The sequence below is a fragment of the Bombyx mandarina genome, chromosome 12 (genome assembly GCF_030267445.1).
Source record: "Bombyx mandarina strain Sakado chromosome 12, ASM3026744v2".
NCBI lineage: Eukaryota > Metazoa > Arthropoda > Insecta > Lepidoptera > Bombycidae > Bombyx > Bombyx mandarina.
The window spans coordinates 3,287,423-3,313,817 of record NC_143219.1 but is presented as its reverse complement, the minus strand read 5'-3'; the positions used below and the strand labels follow the sequence as shown (position 1 = coordinate 3,313,817).

At 37.4% G+C, this 26,395-nt stretch overlaps 2 protein-coding genes and 2 long non-coding RNA genes across 5 annotated transcripts; 2 read left to right on the top strand and 2 right to left on the bottom strand.

The window, feature by feature from the left end:
- The first annotated feature begins 36 nt into the window (after positions 1–36).
- UGT46A2 (UDP-glycosyltransferase UGT46A2) lies at positions 37–24,928 on the top strand. 2 transcript variants are annotated; one of them, XM_089732082.1, is made up of 4 exons: positions 37–1,070; positions 14,547–14,772; positions 22,714–22,930; positions 23,766–24,928. In XM_089732082.1, the coding sequence occupies exons 1-4, from the start codon at positions 213–215 to the stop codon at positions 24,046–24,048; spliced, it is 1,584 nt and encodes a 527-aa protein (XP_089588208.1). In that variant the 5' UTR covers positions 37–212; the 3' UTR covers positions 24,049–24,928. The 2 variants fall into 2 exon arrangements, with proteins under 2 accessions (XP_089588208.1, XP_089588209.1); XM_089732083.1 differs by lacking the exon at positions 37–1,070 and adding an exon at positions 5,753–6,737.
- LOC149501742 (uncharacterized) lies at positions 1,722–2,449 on the top strand. Its single transcript, XR_016324031.1, has 2 exons — positions 1,722–2,265; positions 2,328–2,449. It is a non-coding gene; the product is annotated as an uncharacterized LOC149501742 (long non-coding RNA).
- Positions 8,776–9,308, bottom strand: LOC149501741 (uncharacterized). Its single transcript, XR_016324032.1, has 2 exons — positions 9,120–9,308; positions 8,776–8,924 (listed from the first exon to the last, which is right to left on the bottom strand). It is a non-coding gene; the product is annotated as an uncharacterized LOC149501741 (long non-coding RNA).
- LOC149501740 (uncharacterized) lies at positions 19,234–21,089 on the bottom strand. The gene has a single exon (XM_089732084.1). The coding sequence runs from the start codon at positions 20,980–20,982 to the stop codon at positions 19,429–19,431; it is 1,554 nt and encodes a 517-aa protein (XP_089588210.1). The 5' UTR covers positions 20,983–21,089; the 3' UTR covers positions 19,234–19,428.
- Positions 24,929–26,395: the final 1,467 nt, after the last annotated feature.

The window sequence follows — 26,395 nt, the reverse complement described above, 5'->3', positions numbered from 1 at the left end:
TACCTTTATTATGTACCTACCGTTTCATTGAATTTTACAGTACACGGAACATAGATAATACACATACACGGAAAACATTCGTGTCGAAAATATCGCTGTCTTGTCAGCGCGTGTGCCAACAAAAAAATCGCGATGCTTCACTCTTACGCATTAACGTTTTTATATAATTTTACACACAGTTTATCTAATCATTCCGAGCTTCGCAGTTCGCTATGCGTGCCGTGCCATTTCATTACATTCTGCTCGTGTTTATAAAAGATGTGTTGCCGGCTAGAATTCTCGGTCTATTCCCTCATACTGGAAAAAGTCATCAAATGGCATACGATCCTTTGTTACGAAGATTGGCTGAGAGAGGACACGATGTCACCGCCGTAACATTCTTTCCCTTGAACGATCCACCGGAACATTACAAAGCGGTCAGCCTGGAAGCACTCACCGAACTCAGAGTGGAGAGTATTAACTTGTCAATCTATAAGAGAGACAGCGTTTTTCTTCGATTTGCTGGATTGGACAGAATTCGATCACACATTAGTGAAATTCACGCGTTGGCAGACTTCGCTTTAGATACGTGCTCGAAGCTAGTGGGTTTTAAGCCTTTGTCAGAAGTACTTGAGAAAGAATACGACGTGATATTAATGGAAAATTTCAACAGCGACTCCATGCTAGGTCTCGCACATGTTTATGGACAGAAAGCGCCTATAGTTTATCTGTCGTCGAGCACTGCAATGTACTGGGCTCCGGACCGATTTGGAGTAACGGATAATCCGTCATACGTGCCAATTGTCAGTTCAATATTTACCACCCCAATGACATTCCTACAAAGATTAGAGAACGCCGTGCTTAATGTATATTTCAAAGTCTGGTTCCGATACGCGATTCAGCTTAAAGAACAAAAAATAATTGAGGAACATTTCGGTAGAAAGATACCCGATCTTCAAGAGCTGGCGAAGAATGTGTCTTTGATGTTAGTGAACACGCACCACAGTTTGAACGGTGTTCGACCTTTAATCCCTGGTATCGTGGAAGTAGGCGGCATGCACTTGGATAAAACAAGGAGACCTATATCACAAGTAAGCGAATGAACTTAATTATTGAAGCATCTATTATATTTCCTATGTATTACGCTTTGACTTATCTGATATGCTATTGTTAAGGTAGGTATTATTTTTATTGCTTACTAGCTGACCCGGCAGACTTCGTAGTGCCTCAATCGATAAATAAAAGACCGACGGGGGACACATCAAAGGAAAAACAAAATTGTTATTTTTATATAATTCTGATCATTTTCATATTTATCTAACTTTTAAACCTTCTCTGGACTTCCGAACGAATAATTGAACACCACAATTAGCCAAATCGGTCCAGCCGTTCTCGAGTTTTAGCGAGACTAACTATATATATATATATATATATAAATAAATGAATTGCTGTTCGTATCTATATATATATATATATATATATATAGATATCGTTGGACGAGCTCACAACCCAGCTGATTGATATAATTACTATACCAAATTCTTTGAGACTTATAGGTACAACAATTTTATCTGAGCAGCGCAAAATACATTTTAAAGATACAGAGTTTCAACTAGATCAGACAAATAAAGCACGACCGCACCGAGCAAACAAACAAATGTACCTACTTGTTTGTGCATTGGAAACGTGTAAATGGCCGATAAGGTGTCCTACGGATTCTTCCGTGATAAATTATTTGTAAATGCAACAAATACAGGGTGTGTGATACAACCAAACCTGAAACCGAATAGGAGATACAGTCAAACCTGGATAAGCGAGAGTTCAAGGGAGCACAATCTTATTCTCGCTTATAGAGGTTTCTCACTAACCCGAGTTTCTCCTTAATGCACCCTCTGAACTTCATTTCGCGATTTTCCGGATTCAAACGCATTAACTATTTTAAGTTTATCACTTAATGACAGTACTTTAATTTTCCGTTTTGACATGATGCAGAACAGAACTTTCCTTCGCAATTGATTAACGATAAACTGAGTAAGTTCGACAAACAGGACGGTACACAGGCACACGTGTCCATTCGAAAAGCATACGATAAAATAACAACGTTATTTAGTTCCACGAAATAGAATATTCAATATTGACGAGAAAACAATACAAAAACAATGGTAGGAAGTTCCACGAAAGTTAAAAATGATTCATAAAATAGCAGATGTTCAATTTGTAATTTGTTTTTTCATTTGTTCCTCCTAAATAATATAAATAAATAAAGCTCGACTGTCGCTTATAGAGGTATAGTATAGCTGTCTCACTTATGGAGGTCCATGAGGGGAAAACGACTCTCTCTTACAGAGGTTTCTGTTTCTCGCTAATAGAGGTTTTGGGAGCTTAAAATGACGGGTCCTGGCTATTACTCTCACTTATAGAGTTTTCTCACTTATCCAGTTCTCACTTACCCAGGTTTGACTGTATATATTAAACAAGTATACATTAATCTAAACTGAATACATACAACAAATACATAGCTAAAAATAATACTATTAACATCGTGGACCTATCTCAATTTGAAATCAATTAATATGGGGGTCATATGAGTGTTATTTTCTTCGTAAATTAAAGTAATACTATCCTGGTTTCGACTTCAAAAGTACTTAAAATAGCTTAGACTCAAAATGATTTATCAAAAACGTTTCGACCGTTATTTTGTGATATAAACTCAAATACTGTTTCACTACATAACTAATTTTCCCAGAAGTGTTACTTACATTACTTATTATATTCTAAGTGTATCACAATTTATTACGTTATATATTATAATGTTTAGTTGGAACTTTCTTTATCTTATTCCTGTTTAGTTTTAATTTAGAATACCGGTCATAATCATTTAAACGGATATTCTACTGATAATAAAATTGTCGTGCCAGCTTAAGAAGATGATATTATTCAAAGGTTTTTTGTCTACACCAAAGGAGTACAGCCCATAGATTATGCTACGTTAAACGCCAATTATGATTATTATACTTCTGCAACTTTATCGTCTTGCTTATTCATTTAAATCGTTACACTAGCAAACTTTACATTAATGCAAAATATGACAGATCAGAAGGGCGCTAAATTAGTTGACTTAAGAGTGAGACGAACAGCTTGCTAAGCTCAGAGATTAACATCAACAGAGACAATCAACAGGGAGCAGGACTGGGCTCCGTCCCATTATGAGCTATGCAAGTCTTTTCGCTCATGCGGATCGCACCCACATTGAATCCCTTCAATCACTTCAGTCCTGTTTCTGCAGGATAGCCGTCGGGGCGCTGTGGTTCATGAGGAACAACAATTTGGACTTTGAACACACCACGAAACACTTAAAATCCGCGTCGGATACAGCGATGTAAGGCCTTATGGCTGCCGCGAGTTATGCCCCTGATCCGGCTCATGTGTGGCTTAATTACAATCGACCCACTCTATTCATTTACATTTATTGTTAACTTTTGAATCTAACGCTAGGATTTCACAAGTCGACGTACTCGTCGAGCGCTTCGTATAATTCGCCGGGCTACTTAGCTAATAGCATCTGCCCGCTGAGTTCCTCGTAGGATCTTCTCAGTGGGTCGCAATTCCGATTCTTGAATTTGTAGTTTGAGGCGATAACGTTTGGCTTCAAGCTGTAAACAACACCGCCTTACCTCTGACTACCCTACATTTTCGAACGTTATACGGTAAACGTACTACTTACCCATAAAGTACCTACATATTCAATTTGTACGCTTTAATTAAATTTTAAATTCGACAAGATACGAATGACCTATAGGATCTAAAGCTCGTAAACGATCAAATTGTTTGTCAAATTTTACGTGTTTTTCAAATTATTTGACAGTATGCAGTACTATGCAGCTTTGTTTGACGCGTTTGTCAAACAGTCTACGTGTCTGACGTGTTTGATGGAAATTTGATTGACGGCGTGTTTGACAAACAAATTTGAACGTGTATGGGGGTGTTTGTCAAACAAGATGTTAGCGTTGCTCGACACGACGTCTCGTTACGGCAAGGAGAAAACCGAATCTACGGGCAAGTTAACAAACTTGTAGTCCAAGATCCCAGGGCCCCCAGACGTCACGTATTTTCTGACGAATGAAATGTGGCCGATTGCGTAGTGTTAGTATGTACTAAGAACGCATGCCTACCTGCTACCTTGCTTAGACGGCCAATTTTCAGGTATCAGGTACTCAAGGTACATAAAATCATGACCTACTTCACGTATTTTCTGAAAGCTGGTTTTTACGTATATTTTAGGCAATATCCTTAAAAATAAGTCGCCAATACTCCCAGACACTTTCCGTCGGCCGAATTGCTTTGCAGACACTTTAAAGGGCCAATCATCCCCTAAATTCAATTTATTATATCTGTGGGTAAGAGCGCGAGGGCATTATCCACGCGCATGAGACTGAGTGAGACATGTATTAGGATATATTGAGTTCTCTGTCTCTCTATCTCTCTCTCTTACAGTTGACTCATATCAATTAATTATTAATATTAAAAGAAAATAGTTAAAAATTAAATAATCAGGTAAATAATTAATCAAATTATATATGGGAATTGGCCCTATTTTTATATATGTAATGTAATGATTTAGGATTTAGGACCTTTTTATATACGTAAATCAGAAAGTACGGATGGAATAACAAAATTTAAATCTACATTCAATTACGTTTGTTTTCATTCGTAAAACGTGTTAATTAATTATTATATGAAGTGTTCGCGACAGAACTTATAACCCGGCCAGATAAGTAGGTTACAGACTGCAATATAATATGATATGTTTCATCAGTATTTTAAAATACGTAATATTGACTAAGTCGGTATCAAACGTAAATCACTATATGTACACTCGTGGATGTGCAATGACTTGACTTAATTGATATGAATATTTGTTTATGGCATCTTTCCAAATTTACTTCGGACTTCGTCGACTCCTGATACTGATAAATTCGTCGTATCCTAAAAGATAACGAGCCTGATGTGAGTACTCGTATTCAAATATCGCAGACAGATACCAATTTTTCTAATAAAATACATCCTTCACTCACGAATGAATTATTTAATTCACGAATGACTTCCACGATGAAGGAATAACATCTTGTGGTATTAAAAATATACGCAGGTTTATTTTATTTTATTTTTATTTCATAGATGGGTGGACGAGCTCACAGCCCACCTGGTGTTAAGTGGACACCGGAACCCATAGACATCTACAACGTAAACGCCGCCAACCACCGTGAGATATGAGTCCTAAGGTCTCAATATAATTACGACGGCTGACCCACCCTTCAAACCGAAACGCATTACTGCTTCACGGCAGAAATAGGTAAGTACGGGTATACGTTTTTTCTAAACAAAACACAAACCACATTTAAAAAAAAATAATTGAAAACTTGCACTGTCTCGAAGCCCGAAGCTGCTCTCGAATGAGTCGCAGAGATAATACCAATCGAACATACTTACATACATACATTATATATATATATACATATATATACATTAACTTACTTACATACCATACTCGGCATGACTTAAATGAAAGTGTAACTTTTTATGAATAAATATGAATATGAATTATGAATAAATTACATACAAATAAATACACATACGAATGTTTAAAATAAATAGCCTATTTTTAGAAAACCACGTTACAATAGAATAAGATGTGACTATTGCGATACGTAACTGTACCTACACGCATTAATCACGTAATAATATACAAGCTGAAAATAAACGTCGCGTCGCCCAGTAGTCGATCACTTTGTGACCGGAGCGTAGGTATCTTCTCGTGAATGTACTTCCAAGACCAGCCGAGATACAAACAGTGCTGTTAGCTTTATAATCAGTGCTTCAGTAAACTCAGTGGGGAACGCATCGCCATGCGAGCTCACATCGCGTGCATCGTGCTGATCGCACACGCAGTCTCGTCCGCGAAAATATTAGGCCTTTTCCCGCACACAGGCAAAAGCCATCAAATGGTATTCGACCCTTTATTGAGAAGACTGGCGGAGAAAGGCCACCATGTTACTGTAGTATCATTTTTTCCCGTCAAAAATCCCCCAGCAAATTACACGAACATCAGCCTCGAGAGCTTAGCCAAATTAGGAGTTGAAACGATTGATTTGTCGTGGTATGAAAGCTCGAACTCCATACTCAAGATGACGGGACTGGATAAAATTTATGAAGAATTGACAGCGTTGCAGCCACTCTCTTATTTGGCCGTGGATGTGTGTTCCAAATTAGTTGGCTTTGACCCTTTGGCACGAATCTTGAAGCAGGATTACGATGTCATTTTAGTGGAGAATTTCAATAGTGACTGTATGCTGGGCCTGGCACATATATACGATCAGAAAGCGCCAATTATAGCCTTATTATCAAGCTCGTTAATGGATTGGTCTCCGAGTCGTATTGGGGTATCAGATAATCCATCATACGTACCTATAGTCACTTCTGCCTTTACTACCCCTATGTCGTTCGTGCAAAGATTGAAGAATACAGTTTTAAATATTTACTACAAGCTGTGGTTTCGTTACGCGATCCAATTGAAGGAGAAAGAAATAATTGAGAACCATTACGGTAGAAAGATCGTTGACCTCGAAGAATTAGCGAGGAATACGACATTAATGTTTGTTAACGTGCACCACAGTTTCAATGGTGTCAGACCTTTATTGCCCGGTGTAGTAGAAGTGGGTGGCATGCATTTGGATCACAAAAGAAAGCCCATACCAGAAGTGAGTATTATAGACTCTAAGCACAAAGTTATATTACGATGCAGTGTGATACAAAAATACAAGTAATGTAAGCAAGGTAAATACCAAAGACGCGGTAGTTTAATTGCTGATTCGTGGTGTAGTGGTTAGTGCCCCTAAATGTTGCACCGTGGGTCGTGGGTTCGATCCCCACTTCGGGAAAACATTGTGTGATGAACAGGTTTCTTTAGTGTTTGGCTGGGTGTTTATTATCTATGTATATATTTAATTACATAGAAGCATTTTATAAGTCTCTAGTACCCATGACACCTCCTCCTTCTTTTTTCTCCTACCTATTCTAGTAACCTCGAGGGGATTCTAGATTCAACGAACTAGTAGATGAGCTCACGGGTCTCCGACGTCGTTGCTGACACTGACCCTAGCAAGAGCAGTGCTTCGCAGAATCTACCACCGGATCGGAAACGCGACCCAATGAGGAGATCCGGCGAGAAACTCTGTAGACTGTGTCTGTGGGTTAATTTACTCGCCGAGCCCTTCGTCGCAAGCGACGGGTTCGACGAGAGCGATGACCGGTGCTTGGGGTACCTGAAAGCACCGTTAGTGGATCGGGAGGATCCGATCGGGAGGTATTTGTACCTCCTCATTAAGTCTATAATCCTAAATTGGGGCCGGATGACCGTGATTAGTTCCCAGCTATTTATTATTTATTGTAATTGAACGAAGATTACAAGGAATGTATTATTATCTAAGCCTGCAAAATTTATCACAGGGCTATTTGGTAAAGTTGTGATAGCTATGCTCGCGAATACTGACGCCTTACTCAGGTTAGGCCGTTACCAGAACTGATTTTTTCACGATATTTGCAGTAAAGTTAATATCAAACTGAAGACAGAAGTCATAATAGTATAAATACAGTTATAAATAAAAGCTGTTGCGGGTATGAAATTATTTTTTGTTGGACTAATTGTTGAGTAGATTCTGAACTCATCAGAGCTTGAATGTCATTATGCTATGCTTACGATCGAAGACTCAGTAACGTTGTCTAAAAGTTATCCTCCTTTTCGAAACAGCGTTATTTCTCCACAATAAAAATAAGTAGGATAGAAAATAGAATAGATAGAAAATAGATAAAAAAAAATAGACAGAAGAAATAGATAGAAAATAAGTAGGAGAGGAAGTAGTACACGCGTTGGACTCACATCACGTTCGTTCACAATAAGAATAACAATATTTAATCTCGAACAAATTTACAAATACCGTTTTCTAGTCTGTCAAGCTCAACCTGTATCGCAGAAGACCCATATTCAGTTTTTATTATTATTTTTATTTACGTGCATACCATTTGTGTCATATTTATTCGAACTAGGAAATAGAAAAACAAATATGTTTATATAGAATTTTGTGCGGTTTTAGCGAGCTGTAGATATAACTATAAGTACTTTTACGACTCATTCTCGCAACCACCGCGTCAGTCATGACCGCGACATTGTCATCCGAAACCGGAGAATAGTTCATCCATAATTATCTAGAACCACGCGTTCATCCACAGTGCGTTTCCAGAGTTATTTTCTGCTATGCACCATCCAGAATCAAGTGTGTCCAGTCCACGGTGTTTCGCGAGCGCTATGACATGTCCTTCTTCAAACGAGGCTTGTGGAGAATACACAGCAGTTTGGTTCTGCCTCTGACATTACTCACGTCCACGACTACGGTTACCAGTCGCAATCAGGCGTGCCGTATGTTCTTCTACCTATAATAATAATAATAAGAACCTGGAAAATTAACAAAGTCTACATTGTACCACTGGTGCTATCCAGTACAGGCGTTATACCTAAACACCTACTCCAATCTTTAAAAATATTAGACATAGCAGAGAACACGTACATGACCATGAAAAAAGCCGCAATATTAAACACATGCCGTATAGTCCGTCAATTCTTGCAGGAAGACTTAAATATTCTGCAAGTAGAAAATGAAGCTCACTTGGCATAGGCCCGTGATATTCATTATACCGAAATATCTTAAGTATTTCGAAAAACACAATACAAAAATAATAATAATAAAACCCATTTATTTCCAATCCATAATAATATCGTTATTACATGCGATTTAATATATACTAGGGTAGAATTTCGTTAATTTTCTTTTACTCGCTATCGTTACTTTCTTCTGTACCATCGATCGGAACCCCTTCTCGGCCTCTTCTACCTATAAGGACAATAAAAACCATATCAATGCGAGTACAATATAGCAATTACATAGGTATATTAAATGTATTATTAATCACTTCAACGTAATATGTGTAAGTACTATATAAATAATGTTATTTACATCTGTTAATGATAAAGCAAAGCATCATTGTAATATGTTAACACAAATAAATATTACTAATGACGATAAGACCTTTTGAGACGTCTCGTATCGGTGGCGCGTTTACGTTGTTATTTTTACGGGCTGCGACCACTGCTTAACACCAGATGCGCTATGAACACGTACAGGTACCGATAAAACACATACGACGTGATATGAGTTGAAAGATTTTATATAAAAACTTTTTGAAGTGAAAACTTCTTTAGAATCGTTGTGATTTCAAACCGGATGCAACAAAGAATGAGACAGAAATATACATACTATTTAATACAGCGCCATCTGTGAGATTTTTTAATACTAACGTGTGTATGAAAGCTCTTGTAGTGAATTTTAATTTAGGATTATACGTGAAATTAAAATATCAATTCACAGAGGGCGCTACCTTACAATTATTTACTAATGACAAAATTTTACTTAAACTTAAGACGTTTAGGATACTTGTATTTTAATTTTGTAAGGTTTCACTTCTACCACGTGTGAATTGCACACATTTTTTCTTTTTTCTTTTTATTTTACGTTTTGTTAAGTTCCTCATGTGCCAGTAACCACATAAATGAGTATTGAATTTCCCGATACATTAGTCAGCACCAATACGTTTCGTCTTTCCTGTTTCATTATGAAGTCTTGTTTTTTAGAAGTTCTACACACGATTGATATAATTATATGTAGTTTAAAAAAAACCGAGTGACGTTATTGTAGTAGGTACTAAATAAAACAAACAAAATGAAATAAGATTCTAATGTCCTACACGATACTATGACATTTCGATCTTCAAAAACTCTTTAATGAGAGAATCTGTTTGATTTTAACATCCCGGAACGACACGTGCTCATTTACTATTGACTGGAAAAATAAGTTTTAGAAATCTTATCATAAGATGTCTAATATTAAAAATTGAAATTAAACTGCTTCTTTAAGGGAGATCCCTAAAAAAATCCATCTTCATCGCCTAAGCAACGCGATCTGTCGTATTTATCACCCAATAAAAAGTAAGAGAAATTAATTTGTATGTTTCCAGAACATTCAGACTGATTCATACAGGCGAAGCGAGACTAAGCGTGTCGGGACCACTGTTTAATCTCCTGTCTATGTTCGAATAATACTGTCTGGCCGCGAAAAGACTGCGATCTATCTAACACCAAATTTTATTCTATTATTTCATATTTCAATAATAATCATTTGTTAGTAAGGCAAGAGAGTTTGCGTCAGGAAGGTATCCTTTCAGCGGACGGACAACATGTCGATAAAACTCAATACTGTCTTTATTTTATTATCTACCAATTTGTAAAATGCACTAAAAGCGTTAGTTTTGTATGATTTACTGGCAGTACAGCTTTTTTTTGAAAGAAGGATTACTGGTAGCCCGAAGGCCTTACCAGTTTCACCAGGATAGGTGAGCGAACACGGGCTCCCGACCATCTTCGGAGGAGACCTAACGACTCAAGGGCAGCTGCTTTGCGAAAGAATCTTCGGTACAGCTATTCTGCGTTACCTCATTTTAAGTACCGAGTCGTAGAGATCTAAGAAATACTAGAAAATCTAGTCTTTTTGTACAACTTATAGACGTCACTGCTTTCCTGGCATTCCTCAATTCAAGCTTTGTTCGCAAACTTCTTGAAGAATATATGCACCGGCATTCTTGGGTACTAACAGAACTTTTCAGTATAATACGGCATTATTTATAGGGCTTTTTTTTTATTGCCTTTGTAGGCAGACGGGCATACGGCCCACCTGATGGTGAGTGGTTACCGTCGCCCATGGACTTCAGCAATGCCAGGGGCAGAGCCAAGCCGCTGCCTACCGCTTAATACTCTCCATAAGACTCGTTTGAAGAATACAAGGCTGGGGGTAGTAACTCGAATGATAGAACCGATGTATGCGTTCCACATTACGCTCTGCCAACAATAATTTATTTATAACTTTAACTTACACGTGAGTGAACACTCGCTCACAAACTCGATTACAGTCAAGGTGACGCGACATCCTCACTAGTCGACAACAATAGTTAGTAAAATTGACTTTTTAACGACTAATAATCTTGAACAATATGCATTCTTTAAGACATTATTCGTAACAATTGCAGCTGAAGATAAGCTGCTGATTCTCTTAGCAACAACATATTAGACAGTTGAGGCTTGGACCTTGTGTCTCAAGATGGGTGGTGGTGTTCCTATGGGACACACAATCTAAAAGACTCCACAAATTTTGTTACTTAATAGTTATGTGATAGTGGTAAGTGAACTTCTCTGACAATCTACGACATCGATAATACACATTATATTAAACTACAATCCAAACAAACAAACAAACAATGACATAAAACTTGACACATGATTTTTTATTTTTTCACGAGGGAGATTTCACAACGGTTGTAGTGGTGACATGACAGTTACAGACTTACAGACAGACAGTTACAGACTTACAGACAGACAGTTACAGACTTACAGACAGACAGCTACAGACAGGCGTTGAACTTCACTAAATGAACAACTAAGAACAATGTGACAAAGCTTATTAAAATTCTATCAGCCTTCAGTTTACTCAGAACTTGCGCTTCATGTGGTATTTCAAGAAAATATTAATTATTTAACAGCATTTAAAAATAAAACATTAGTTGTCCGTGATGGTTAAAATTATAAGTAATTCGAAATTTGTACATATTAATATAATATTTATGTATATGTTCAAGCATTTGAAATAGCCGTATAGTATCGGGAAATGAATAAAACTATAAACCGTACTGAGAACTATGTACTTAGTCTATTAAATATATTTTTACACGACCCAGATAAAAAGCTAGGGTTTTCTCCTATCCCTGTAGGTGGCGGCTTCCCCCCGGTGAAGGTAAAGGGGCGACCTGAAGGGGTTGAGGCCGCGCGGCGCGCTACCAGCACTAGCGCGCTGCCACGGAGAAATAAAATAAAAGACCAACCGGTTGGCGGTGTAACGCGTCCTGGCTGGTTCTGATCCAGCGGGGTCTTCCGGGAAACCAGTGGCACCGTCTGGGCGGCCTGACGGGCTGCCGTCCCGAGACAACTGACGTTTCAGAACCTTCGACTCGTCTTGAAGGTTCCGCGTCGTCGGTGCGTCCTTGGGGTGAGCTGCGCCGTCTGGTTGTAGTGTTGACCGCGGTAACCCCCTTATCTCATCCGGGTTCTGGCCTCAGATGACATCGGACGCATGGACGAAGAGTGCAGGGGAGTCGTTTAGTGGGTAGGGTCCTGAAAACGTCCCGGCTCGCGGATCGCAGCCGCGGACCAGTTCCACATACCACGCGCTCCCCCTAGGCGCGGTGACCTCGTAGGAGGTTCGGCCCCGGCCCGAAAAAACGGGTTTTCTCGTATGTTATGCATATCAGAAATACAAAAATGAATACTAACTAGTACCTACATCCAAGCGCTCAATACAAATTATCTTTTTTTTCTTTTTTATTGCTTAAATCGGAATACATAAAGAACAAGTACGCAAGTACACACAGAAATCGAACACCAAGTATCTATAATAATTCTCACTTATCATAACAATCTATTGTGAAGCCCGCGGAGAAATCATACACTATAATTTCACGAGTAGAATTGATATTCTTCCAATCTAACTGATACTGCTGTGCCAAGTCCTAAAGAAAATGGCGCATTAATCTATTATAGTTTTGTCTATGGATTGTTGTTCGGACGAATTTGGTAATTCACATACGTTGGTTTAAGCTAAGCTGTCCATAATTTCTACTAAAATAAAACTGTACCAATTCAGTATTTAGTGATAAAATCTTCGATAATTCTGTAATGATATTAAAACTACGTAATAATAATGTAAAGATCTCTAACAACCGTAATTAACAGTGATCTTGAATTTTTTAAATTGACCATGACTGTATAGAGCTTTGAACGGTAAATGTTTTTATTTATTTTCCGCAACGGTCCCGCTTAATGGAGCAGCGAAAGCTTTCAAACGGTATTTAATAAGCTTAGTCAGTGATACGAAAAATCAAGAAAATCACTATCAACATTATTGTTCTAATGGCAGACTAAGTAAACCGTATGGTGAGGCCACACACACACGTCAAAATATTCAACATTTGTTGTTTAGTAATATTTGGATATTATATTTTAAATAATAATAATAATTTTCTAATGATATACGTAGGTACTCAACAAAATGTTCACGATTAACTTCCACGGTGAAGGAATAACATCGTGTAATAAAAATCAAACCCGCAAAATTATAATTTGTGTAATTACTGGTGGTAGGACCTCTTGTGAGTCCGCCACCCCCCTGCCTACTTCTGCCGTGAAGCAGTAATGCGTTTCGGTTTGAAGGGTGGGGCAGTCGTTGTAACTATACTTGAGACCTTAGAACTTATATCTCAAGGTGGGTGGCGCATTAACGTTGTAGATGTCTATGGGCTCCAGTAACCACTTAACACCAGGTGGGCTGTGAGCTCGTCCACCCATATAAACAATAAATAAATAAAACTATGCATGGATTGTATTTTCAAATAAATACATGTTTCAAATTGTTAACGATCAAGTGTCAATGAACCTGTCCAAGCAAGATTGTCGTCGCCTGTACCACAGATTAACTTCTGTAACTAGTAATCGATTCTTAATATCCCTATACTTAACCTTATTTAAATGAGGTTGCGATACATACATACCTACATACTATTTACATATTATTATCGGCATATAAAAGGCAAATAGAAAATAGACAATACAGTTCAATTCGTTAATATCGGAAAATCGGTCGCCGGTAGCTAGGTTATTGACCTTAATAAAAGCAATAAGTACAGACGCGATGTCATTGCATTCTGTAATATTTATAGAATTAATACGAGACTTAATAATAACTGAATGATGAATGCTGAATGTTTTATTGTTCAGCGGAGTCATCGCCCTTCTTCTGTAAGAGATCTAAATACTAATCGAATAATTAAAAATAATACATTTGTCTTTGCCAATTGCCATTAGTAGCTTTGACTACTGACCGACCAAGTTTCGTAACGTAAAAGCAAAGCTGGAAAAATAAAAACATGCGTATTACTGTGGGTACCTGCTGCCTATTTCTGCCGTGAAACAATCAAGCATTCCGGTTTGAAGAGTGAGAGACCTTGTGCTTCAAGGTCTTTTTTTATTATTTTTTTATTCCTATGCTGATAGCCTTGAGAGACTATTTCAGCTTACCCTAGCGTGTGTAGGTGAGCTCACGGGGCTCAAACCGGAGAGTTGCTAACACTGACCATAGCAAGAGCAGTGCTTCGCAGAATCTACCACCGGGTCGGAAACGCGACCCACTGAGAAGATCCGGCGAGAAACTCAGTGGGCTGTGTCTGTGGGTAAAAGAGTGGTCACAATCTGGTCGTGTCTATAGGCTCCAGTACTAGGAAGCTGTGAGTGCGTCTGCCCAAAAAAAAAACTATCAAATCAATTAGTATTAACATACTGCTTTTCTTTTGTTTTTCAGTTCTTCGAACGTTTCTTAAACGAGTCTGAACACGGTGTAGTTTTATTTAGTTTTGGGTCCTTAATCAAGACATCTACGTTACCCAAGTACAAGGAGGATATTATAATGAAAACTCTTTCCAAACTGAAGCAGAGAGTTATCTGGAAATATGAAGATAGCGCTGAGGAAGGCACCCTTGTAGGAAACGTACTGAAAGTGAAGTGGATTCCCCAATATGATCTGTTACGTGAGTACAACTTATGTTGAACGTAATAATAATAAAAAAATACTTTTTCGATTAGATAATCATAAAGCCATATAAGTAAGTATAAACATCCTTGCAATGTTTAGACGTTCGCAAGCATAGTACCCAACAGACGATTCCGGTCACCGTCCTCGTCGAACCCGTCGCTTGCGACGAAGGGCTCGACAAGCGAACTAACCCATAGACACAGCCCACTGAGTTTCTCGCCGGATCTTCTCAGTGGGTCGCATTTCCGATCCGGTGGTAGATTCTGCGAAGCACTGCTCTTGCTAGGGTAAGTGTTAGCAACTCTCCGGTTGAGCCCCGCGAGCTCACCTACAAACGTTAGGGCGAAACTGAAATAGCCTCTCAAGGCTATCTGTATAGGTAGGAAAAAAAAAAACCAACAGACGGTTAACTACTGACATAAAAATCATCGTTCACCCTAATCATTATAAATCAAAATTTCTCGAATACATTCTTAGTAGTTAACCACTCGTTGTAGGCAGGTATTCGATGTTTACAAAGCGGATTTCAGTTTTATCCGTGTAGGTACTAGCGTTAAAGACAAAACATCCGCGACGCTCATGTTACACTGATGAAGATCAGCAGACTTCCGATTCATGAACATCTTAAATACCCAAAGGAATTAACAAAGTATATCTACTTCTTTGCTCAAGTCGGGTAAATAAATACTGTTACGCATGATGTCGAAGTCTATTTATTGTTTTTTTTTTTTTTTTTCTTCAATATGGCGATCAAACTTCATTCGGAAGCTTATTTTAGCCAGAGTCGAGTCAGCCAAAGGCGACATAGTAACTTCATCTTGAAATGTCAAGTTGCCATGATATTCCAGTGTAGAGGGATAGGAGCAGGGACTTTAGAAATAGGCGGTATAGGAGGAACTAGGGCAATATATACATATAGTAAAATATAGTAATGTAAAGAAGAAAAGATATTATAATAAAATATTATGGAAGGTTAGAAAAGAAATAAGAGCTTTAGTATATTTGAAATCAACAAAGGAAAGTATAGTGTAGGAGTCACAAGGGAGAGGAGCACGAAATTTTATAAGGAATTCATAAAGTGGTTTGGATTTGTATTTGACACATTCAAATAATGTATGTTCGATGTTTCCATTGGTATTGCAATGTTCACAAGCATCTGAGTCAACGACACCAATTCTCGATAAATGACTGGGTAAACTACAATGGCCAAATCTTAATCTCGATATGGTAGATGTTACTTTTTTTGGGAAATTAAACTTAGAAAACCAAGGTTTTAAATTAATTTTGATATGAAGACGACGATATCGTCCACCTTTTGATAAACAAGACTTTTCCCACTCGGAGTTCCAATCTTTTAAAAGATACTCCCGAGGCTTTTCTAGTAGGTCTTGAGTATACACTTTGTCAATATATGTATTACCCTGCCTTGCGGCCATAGCAGCTAAATAATCTACCAATTCATTTCCTTGGATGCCCGAATGGCCAGGAATCCATGCTAATGTGACTCGTAAATTTGAATCATGACATTCTTTTAATTTAAGTTTTACCTCAAGAGAAAGCGGACAAGGAGGTTTCTTTTTAAATGGATTTGATAAAAGAGACTGAAGAAAGCTCAATGAATCAGAAAATATATATGAATTCTCTATTTTATTGCAAATTATATATTTGACACATTCAAGGACAGCCATGCCTTCTCCAACAAAGTTTGAAGAAAGATGTGGATATTTATAAAGACGAAAATGACCTGACGAGAGTCTTAAGAAAGCAGCTCCTACGCTTTTTTCATCCGAGGAAACGGATTTAGACGCGTCAGTATAGAAATCCTCCGATTTAGGTTCTAAGTTTTTAATAAAGGAGGCTAATTTTGAGTTTGCCGAGCTTGATCCTTTTTGGATATCTATTGATAACTTGATATCGGGTACAAACATTAAAGTCTCGTAATCATATGAAAAAGTTGAGTGGCATTGAAATTTATGAATTGAACAACGTAGTTCTAAAAATCTTCTATAGCTAGAAACTAAGTAAGGGATTTTCCTGTTACGCCAGAAAGCATTTCGTCCATTAATAACTTCACAAAGATTTTGTAGTTTCAAAATTAAGGGGTGTCCATGATATTGTTGAATTTTAAATATAAATCTATCAGAAAGGTATTGTCTACGCAAAGATAGCGGCGGTTCAGAACATTCTATTTGTAAAGCATTTATTGGAGTACTATTCATGGCTCCAATAACGATCCTGAGACTTTTATGTTGTAATAAATCTAATTTATGTAGAGGTTGTTTGTTTTCAAGACAAAAAGTTATGGAGCCAAAGTCTAATATACTACGTACCAAAGCATTATACATTAACCTAAGTACACCAGGATGAGACCCCCACCAAACGCCACTTACAGCTCTCATAATATTTATGTTTTTCTCACATTTTCTTACAATGTCGTTGATATGAGCGTTACCGTTCATACTAGAATCAAAAATGCGACCAAGAAATTTCGCCTCTTTAACCACTGGTATTCGTTCTCCATCAACAGAAATATTTACGGTGGGAACTTTTCTTTTCCGCGTAAAACAACTATGAGACTTTTAGATTTAGATAACGAAAGATTTTGGGCAGAGAGCCACAATGATAACTTGTTTAATGAATCGTTAAGAGTTTCCGCTGCTATTTTAATATCACGGTTAGCAGAGTAAACTAAGACATCATCTGCATATTGTAAGATGGAACAGGAAGGATCAACACTCAAATGGAGATCGAAAGTATAAATGTCATATAATAGAGGACTTAGAACAGAACCCTGAGGGATACCTTTCCAAATTTTTCTTATTTTGTCCTCAAAACCAGGTATATGTAAAGAAATAGTCCTTCCAGTATATAAATTAAAAATGAAATCAATAAATTTTAATGGTAATTTTAAATCCGACATTTTTTCTTTTAATTTAATTAAGTTTACATTATCATACGCGCTTTGAATATCTAAAAAGGCTCCTACAACCGATTCAGATTTCGAAAAAGACAAAAAAATGTCTGTTGCAAAAATGGCATGGCTATCGGACACACCTTTACCTCTTCTGAACCCATATTGAGAGCAAGGCAAAAGATTGTTATGTTCTACGTACCACTCAAATCTTTGTTTAATTAAATGTTCTGCTAATTTTACCAAAACAGATGATAACGCTACAGGTCTATAAGATAAAGGATTATTTGAATCTTTGTTAGGCTTTAATATAGGTATTATAATTTGATGTTTCCAGGAAGAAGGTATTATACCAGTGTCTATTATAGAATTAATTAAATTCAGTAAATATGATAGGGTTTTGAATTAATTAAGAAAGAGTAAGGAATACCATCACATCCTGGAGTGGAGTCTGATAACCGGTTCAATACTAATTGAAGTTCCGGCAAAGAAAATGAACACGCTAAGTTATTATTAATATTAGAGTTATCTGATATATAAGAGTATGTATAAGGCAATTGGTCAAACTTAGGAACCATAGTGGGTGCGATATTGTCCAAAAAAGGATTAATCCATTCTTGCGATGTATAATTTCTAGATGGGGCTATAAAAGAAGATCTAAACATTCTTATATTTTTCCAGATTAGGGAGGATGGCGAATCAGGCGAAAGCTTGGAACAAAATCTTTTCCATCCCTCTTTTTTCTTTTTCCGAAGAAGCCTTTTAGTGGCCGCTTCAACATTTTTATAAAATAAATAACTATGCATGGTCAAACATTGCTTATTAAGTTTTTCTGCATCATTTCTTTTATTGACAGCTTCTGTACATTCTTTGTCCCACCATGGGGGAGAAGATATTTTCTTATGGGCAACATTCTTTTTGGGGATATGTTTATCTGCAGCTGCTAAGTATGCCGTAATAAGGTTATCATACGCCTTGTTTATGTTGTTATAATCATCAAGAGTAGATAAACTTGGAAGGGACATAATTTTCGATTCGACTTCTTGACTAAACAGTTCCCAATCATAGTTATTTAATCTGAACTTAAATAACGGCGGTAGTGGATTAAAAGTGCCTGTTTTACCAGAGGGCAAGGAAATTAATAAGGGATAATGATCACTGCCACAGGACAGCGTTAAACATTCCCAGTTTAACAGTGAAGACAAACTGGCTGAACTAAGTGTTATATCAACATAACTTGGGGCTTGACCCGGAACTGGGCGACGAGTGGGGGACCCATCATTCAGAACACAAAGATTATGATCATTTATTATCTCCATTAAGCCATTTCCCATGCCATCATCGTTGGGTGCTCCCCATAAGAAGTGGTGAGCGTTGAAATCCCCTAGAACTACTATTGGTTTGGGTAATGATTGAATGATTTTGTCTAGTATAGGCAGAACAGATAAATCCTTTTCTGAAATGTACACAGATAGATATGTTACCTCACCTACTCGGGCACCCACTCCTTGTAAAATATCCGAGTTAAAAGCTGGAATTGGCAAAGAAGAAAATCTGTGATTATTACGAATTAAAAGGGCTGTGCCACCATACCCATCATGTCTATCATGTCTGAGAATATTAAAACCGGCCATACGGAAATTGGAACCTGGAACTAACCAAGTTTCTGATATGGCTAGTAAAAAAATATTATGTGAATTAATTAAAGATATAATTTCATGTTTTTTAGGAACTATGCTTTTACAGTTCCACTGGAGGACTCTGTCCATATTTAAAAATATTGAAAATTGATAGTGAAATATTATTTATAAGTGAAAGAGCAACGTGTTCTGGTAGTTCTGAATTAGCAATAATATTTATAAGTGTGGATAACAATTTATTTAGTGTGTCAGAAGATGGCAACTGTGTATCCTTTTCTTTGTTGGATTGCAAAGCGGAACCTACTTTACCTTGAGACTCATCAAATGAAATGCTGCGGATCAATGATTTATATTCTGATTTGTCATAACCCTTATTTAAAATAGATGCCTGTTTAGGCTTCTTTATAACAGTTTTTTTGTAAGAGACAGAATTTGAACTATCTACATCATTTAAACTTTGGGCAGATAGTGGAATAGATGATGTTATTTGCGAATATGATTTCTTTACAATAGGAAACAATTTAGAGGCTTCTTGGTATGAAATGGGGTTTTGAGACATATGTTTTTTAATATTTGTTTGTCTACTAAACTCAGGGCAAGATTTGTTTGTAGCCATATGTTCACCTCTACAGTTAACACAAGAAAAAGTCTCAGTATTACAAGCCAGTCCGCTGTGCTCTCCAGCACATTTATTACATCTAGGTTTGCTCCTGCATTGAACACGAGTGTGTCCAAAGCGACAACAATTGAAACATTGTACCGTTGGATAAATATACTGTTCAACTGGAATACTTGAAAAAAAGGAATACACTCTAGAGGGAAGAGACTGTCCGTCAAAAGTCAAGACCACAGTTTGAGTAGGAATCCATGAAGTTCCATCTGAGTTGACAGACTTCCTGTTTAATCTACGAGATTTGATAATTTGTCCATAGCCTTCTGGGATTTGCAGATTGTCTACAATGTCCTCATGAGTCCACTCCTGAGGGATACCCTTTATCAAACCCATTTTACATATATTATATGTAGGAATCACTACATTATACAATGGATTCATAGACATGTTGGATATGAAAATATTGGCATCACTATGTGTTTTAAAAGTTATTGCCAGGCGATTACGACCTACTCGTTTAATTCCATCCTGTAAGATATTACCAAGATTGCTTTTCTTTAGAAAATTTCCAAATTTAAGTGGGTGCAGTGATGTAGTACTATTAGAATCTGAGATTAAAGTAACATGGACCATATATGGACCAGGATCCTGTTCAGTGTATTTTTTTCTGTAAACAGAGTCAGCCATTGGGGTCTCGGATGGTGTCATAGAAGGACTCGCTGAAGTAGGCTTTGGTGAGGTCTGTACAATTTGGCGAGGAGGCACTATAAGCTTATTTACGTTATTTGCAAGATTTCCCGCCAAAGCCTGCTGCAGCGGGCGCAACGAAAGTTGTTTGTCCGAGATCTTTGGTTTAAAAGAATTAACAAGTTGTTTCTTTTTTTGGGATTTCTTCGATTTAACGTTGACAAATTCAGATACGTTGGAAAGGTCGAACTCATCACAGAAAAATATTGGTTGGCTAAACCTTGAGTTAGTCGTATCAGTTGTCTCCTCAGTAATATTCGGATCCGGGGGATCCGTTCCCGCCTCCAACTCCATACTATCTACGCTAAAGTACTAAAATATACAATTATAAACTAAACATATATACAGTTATAAACTAAAATATGCTACAATATCTACAGAATATCAAATTAAATTAATTAAAAAGGATATGAGTTTTTTTATTGGCCCTCTTCTCAAGTTCCGTCCCAAATTTTTTGAAGGTCCTATTTATTGTTCAACAGCTTATCCACTTATAAAGCTATGATTTCACTTGACTGCTTCTCGGAAGAAAGAGGCTGATTAAAAAAAAATCATTGACATAAATAGAGCGTCGATTACCTGCTCAAATTTTAAGAAAAAAAAACAGTCGAAAATGAGTTTGGATTAATCGTCAAGAATAAAGATTAATTATGTACCTACTGCAGTTTGTGACGTCACTGCTAGTAAAGTTCAGCCGTGTAACAGAAATAGCGAGATTATGCCAACTACCTTGCTCACACCGTCCTTAAAATATCTATTGCTGCGTCAATACCCAACGAATTCCGAGGCTGTTCTAGTTCTATTTTATACAGTAAAAATTAATATTGTTGCAATTTCATATTCGATTTAATTTTCTTTGTACAAGAGAACCCAAAGCAGGATACGTAGGTATATATGTAAAATAAATAATATTTAAAAAAAAAAAAACAAAAAAAAACGCTTTTATAGAAAATCCAACTAAAAATTTTTAGTTTAATTTCTTTTTTTTTCATTTTTTAGTTGAATTTAAATTTTTTCAATATTTTTTTAAATATTGAATTGTCATCGGTCCTTAATAAGTATACCAAATTTCGAGTTAATCCAAAGTTTTGAAGGGGGTCAAAATCATGTTCAAAGAATCCGTTACAATTAACTACAAACATACATACGTCTGAAGCTAATAAAAGCGTATTAAAAAACCTCTCTATGCGCCATTAAGTAATAATTTATCGACACTTTCTTAATACTCTGCGCGGCTAGTATGTATTAATGAGCTCCGATTTCAATAGATTCTTATAATTTATTTCGATGAATCAGAAGCAGGGGCCTCATCTAGTATTATTATTTAAAAAACATATTATCTATACGGCACACCTTCACGTGCATAAAGTATCGAGTCGCGTAAAAAACCTCTCGCTCGTGATTACATACATAATGTCTAGCTAGTAGTATTTTAGCAAATTATTCAGGATGTTGTTCATTTTCATAGTACCTAAGTAATTGAGGAAACTCGCTTTTCAAATCTATCTATGTACCTATGTATCTATTTATTCTAGTCTAATTTGTTTATATCTGGGTTCAGTGTGCTTACTGCGAGTTTTTTAACTTCTCGATCGCGTAAAAGTTAACTCAAATTTGTATAGAATTGAACAGCGCCCCTACATTTGCGGTAAAAAACTCGCACCAAGCACACAGTTCATATTGCATTTGGTCGAAGTTTTTTTTTTCAAATACTTCATAGGTTGAAGCTATACGGTATCCATATAAACACTAAACTTATAAAATACTAGCCGTACTCACCCGCTTCGCTGGCCATTTAAAATTAACCTTATTATTTATTGTTATAACTATTGGGGAGTCCAACACTCATATAAATATTAGCCTATCCATTAAGTACATGTATTTTCTACATGGATACCAAGTTTCAAGTCAATCGGATGCATGCTTCAGTAGTTATAACGGAACATCCGTAAAAACCACTGTAGATTTATACATATATAGTATAGATATGTGTAATTACGTAAAAATCATTTAAATTATCCGCAGAGCATTCCAAAATAATTGCGTTCGTTGGCCACGGAGGACTTTTGGGCATGACCGAATCAATCTCAGCCGGCAAGCCCATGCTGGTGATACCGTTCTTCGGAGACCAGCACCTGAACGGCGCTCAAGCTGAAAAGATAGGGTTCGGTAAGGTGGTGTCTTATGCTGATCTCTCGGAGAAGACGTTTCTGGATGGACTGCAAAGCGTGCTATCTCCTGAGTAAGTCCAATTTTATCATAAATTTTGATTTTATAGTACGGAATACGGTTAATGAACGATAAATTAGTAAAACTATATATTAATTATGTTTCAAATATGAAGGCGTCGTGGTGTAAAGGTTAAGACGCATGATGAACTATAGATAAATGTCGAGCGATGCGATTGTGCCGATGTTGGAATCCAGCAGACAGGTAGCAATTCCTCTAATGAAATACGTACCTAACTCATATTCGCGAACGAATTCAACGATGAAGGACTAATATGGTGTAATAAAAATTCAACCCGCAAGAATTGTAATAAGTGTAACTACCGAGCAATTAAGACATAGATCTCGATCTCAAAGGGATGGGTTCATTCTTTGATATATTATGTAGTACCTACATATTATATGGGTTTCGGTAGCCAATTGACAGCCGGTAGGCCGGGAGTTCATTGAACTGTATGCAATAAAAAGTGAAATAAAAAAACATGCACAATCAACCTATCACACGATTTTACATAATAAATTTAATAACGTCACTCAGGGCGAGATACCTACATGCCAATTGGCAGCAGCTTAATAAAACATAATTTATATTCTACTAACGCGACCTACCCTCGCTTCGCTTCGGAAACTGTAATTTATTATTGATTTCTCCACTATCTAATGGATGTTATTATACATATAAACTTTCCTCTTCAGTCACTCTATCTTTTAAAAAAAACCGCATAAAAATCCGTTGCGTAGTTTTAAAGATTTAAGCACACATAGGGATATAGGGACAGAGAAAGCGACTTTGTTTTATACTATGTAGTGAAGCAACTACGTCACAAAGAAAGTTTAAATTATTTTCAGAATGCGATTGAGCGCACGAAGAGCGTCGAATATTTGGAGCGACCGACAAGCCGACCCGCTGGACACGGCCGTCTATTGGACAGAAAGGGTCATCCGTTGGGGACACCGAGCTCCCCTCCACTCACCCGCAAGAGACTTGCCGCTCCACCAATATTTGTTGCTAGACGTTGCAGCCGCGATTTTAGTAGCAATTCTTGTGTTAATAGCGATTTTAAGATTGATTGTTGTATTGATTATCCGATTTTTCAGCGGTAGTGTCACTGCTAAAGAGAAATTACACTAACCTCTATTGCAATGTGTAGGTTGAAGGTCACAATAAAGAAATGTATAGTCCTAAGTATACTGTTAACGGGATATTGGCATAAATATATATATGTATAGTTAAAATTAAGTATATAGATATTTAATATCTTGTGTCGATACGTGTTCAGTATAAACTAATTACTCACTTTATCAACTAATTTGCTCAAATACAATTACCAATGCAATGTTATTATTACAGCATGACTCGTAATATTCTATCATCATCCCTTTTTAAGTTTTTATTGCTTCTAAAGGCTGGCGAATACACGATCCGCCTAATACTGAGTGTAACCTCCGTCATCGACATTGGCAATGTCTGGAACTGGAAAAAATGCTGTCTACTTTTTTTTTCCTACCTGTTCTAGTAACCTCGGGGGGCATACTAGATTCTCCGGACGAGTAGGTGAGCTCACGGGGCTCTAACCTGAGGACGTTACTAACACTGGCCCTAGCAAGAGCAGTGCTTCGCAGAATCTACATCCGGATCGCACACGCGACCCACTGAGAGGATCCGGAGAGAAACTCAGTGGGCTCTGTGTCTGTGGGTTAATTTACACGTCGAGCCCTTCATCGCAAGCGACTGGTTCGGCGAGGACGGTGACCCCCATGTTTCCTTAAAGATATTTACCTTTTAAATTTTCGTAAAATAGTTCTTATAAATTCTCTCATACTAGTAGACAAAGCCAATTGATGGTATTGCAAAATAAACGAATAAAAATGTTTTAAATTGAAATGTAAATCTTAAGATATTTAGTTTAATATTGAATGTTTTTATTTTATTTCACATCGTTTAGATATTTAATTTAAATGAAATTAGTTTTATGTTCCATTTTATAGAATAAATTGAATAATGGAAATAATATGTACTTCCTTTTTTTCGTGGATAACTTATTGAAATTATTTAATAAGTCACTCCCACGACAGACGAATCCAGTTGCAACTCATATGTTCAAATCCGTCAAAGAGACATTACATACACAGAGCGTAGTAAAGAATTAGGTACCTAAGTAGTTATGAGCTTTTTATGCAGCTGAGCATATGATATGATAAATCTGCTGTCTCGGGAAGTGCGATGGTGTTCGAAAATCATGACCGTCTGCGTAAGACGAGTATTCTGACCTGATAAACCTGCTCCGGTTTGAGATTTTAATAACCACATTCACTCCAAATTCATGACCGTGTTTGGGCAATTGGATTAAAATAGTTAGAGTATTTTATTTTGCCCATACATACATACATAATGTAATCATGTATTTTCTCTGTCTTTCCGGACAAGCAATAATTTCAAAATACTTTAGTTTTTTATTGATGTGAATAAATTTCTGTGTTTTTACCGAAGTAGAGTGATGTTATACTAAGCCTATACCGTACAGCCGTTTAAACGAACCTTTGGCTGTATGAACTTAATTCACCGTATCTGATCACTTTAACAATTAATGAAATGTGGATGCAAATTTCAAAACCCATTCATATAGTCATATTTTTAGGTAGATACACATAACTAAAGAATTTCTTTTTATTAAATTTAAATTTCATAATAGCATCTAAAATCGTATGAAAATGTTTATGGCCCGCCTGATGCTGAGTGGTCAACGTCGCTCATCGACATCACATCACTAGAATACAAAAAAATCGTGTTCGTCAGGCTGTACCACTTCGAGCATCCCACTCCTTAATAGGCGCGCAAACACCTCCTCCGTTAGCCCCATCACTCTCTTTGGCCAGCCCATACCCCACGGTATTTGACCTTCGAGGCCCACGCCTCGAAGGTCAAATATCGCGTCACCCTCGACAGAGGGATGACATTCCGTCCCCATAGTAAAACGGTACGCGACCGTGCCGCGTTTATACTAAAACGACTCTACCCAATGCTTTGTAGTCGAAGCAAACTGTCCCTCCGTAATAAGGTAACTCTCTACAAAACTTGCATACGCCCCGTCATGACGTATGCAAGCGTAGTGTTCGCTCACGTAGCCCGCACCAACTTGAAATCCCTTCAGGTTATTCAATCCCGATTCTGCAGGATAGCCGTCGAGGCACCATGGTTCCTGAGGAACGTGGATCTCCACGATGACCTGGAGCTCGATTCAGTTAGTAAGTACCTATAGTCGGCATCGCTGCGCCATTTTGAGAAGGCGGCACGACATGAGAACCCTCTCATCGTGGCCGCTGGAAACTACATACCCGACCCAGTAGACCGAATGGTAAACCGTCGACGTCGCCCAAAGCACGTCATTACGGATCCTCCTGATCCATTAACGGTGCTTTTAGGCACCACAAGCACCGGTCACCGTCCTCGTCGAACCCGTCGCTTGCTTGACGCTTGA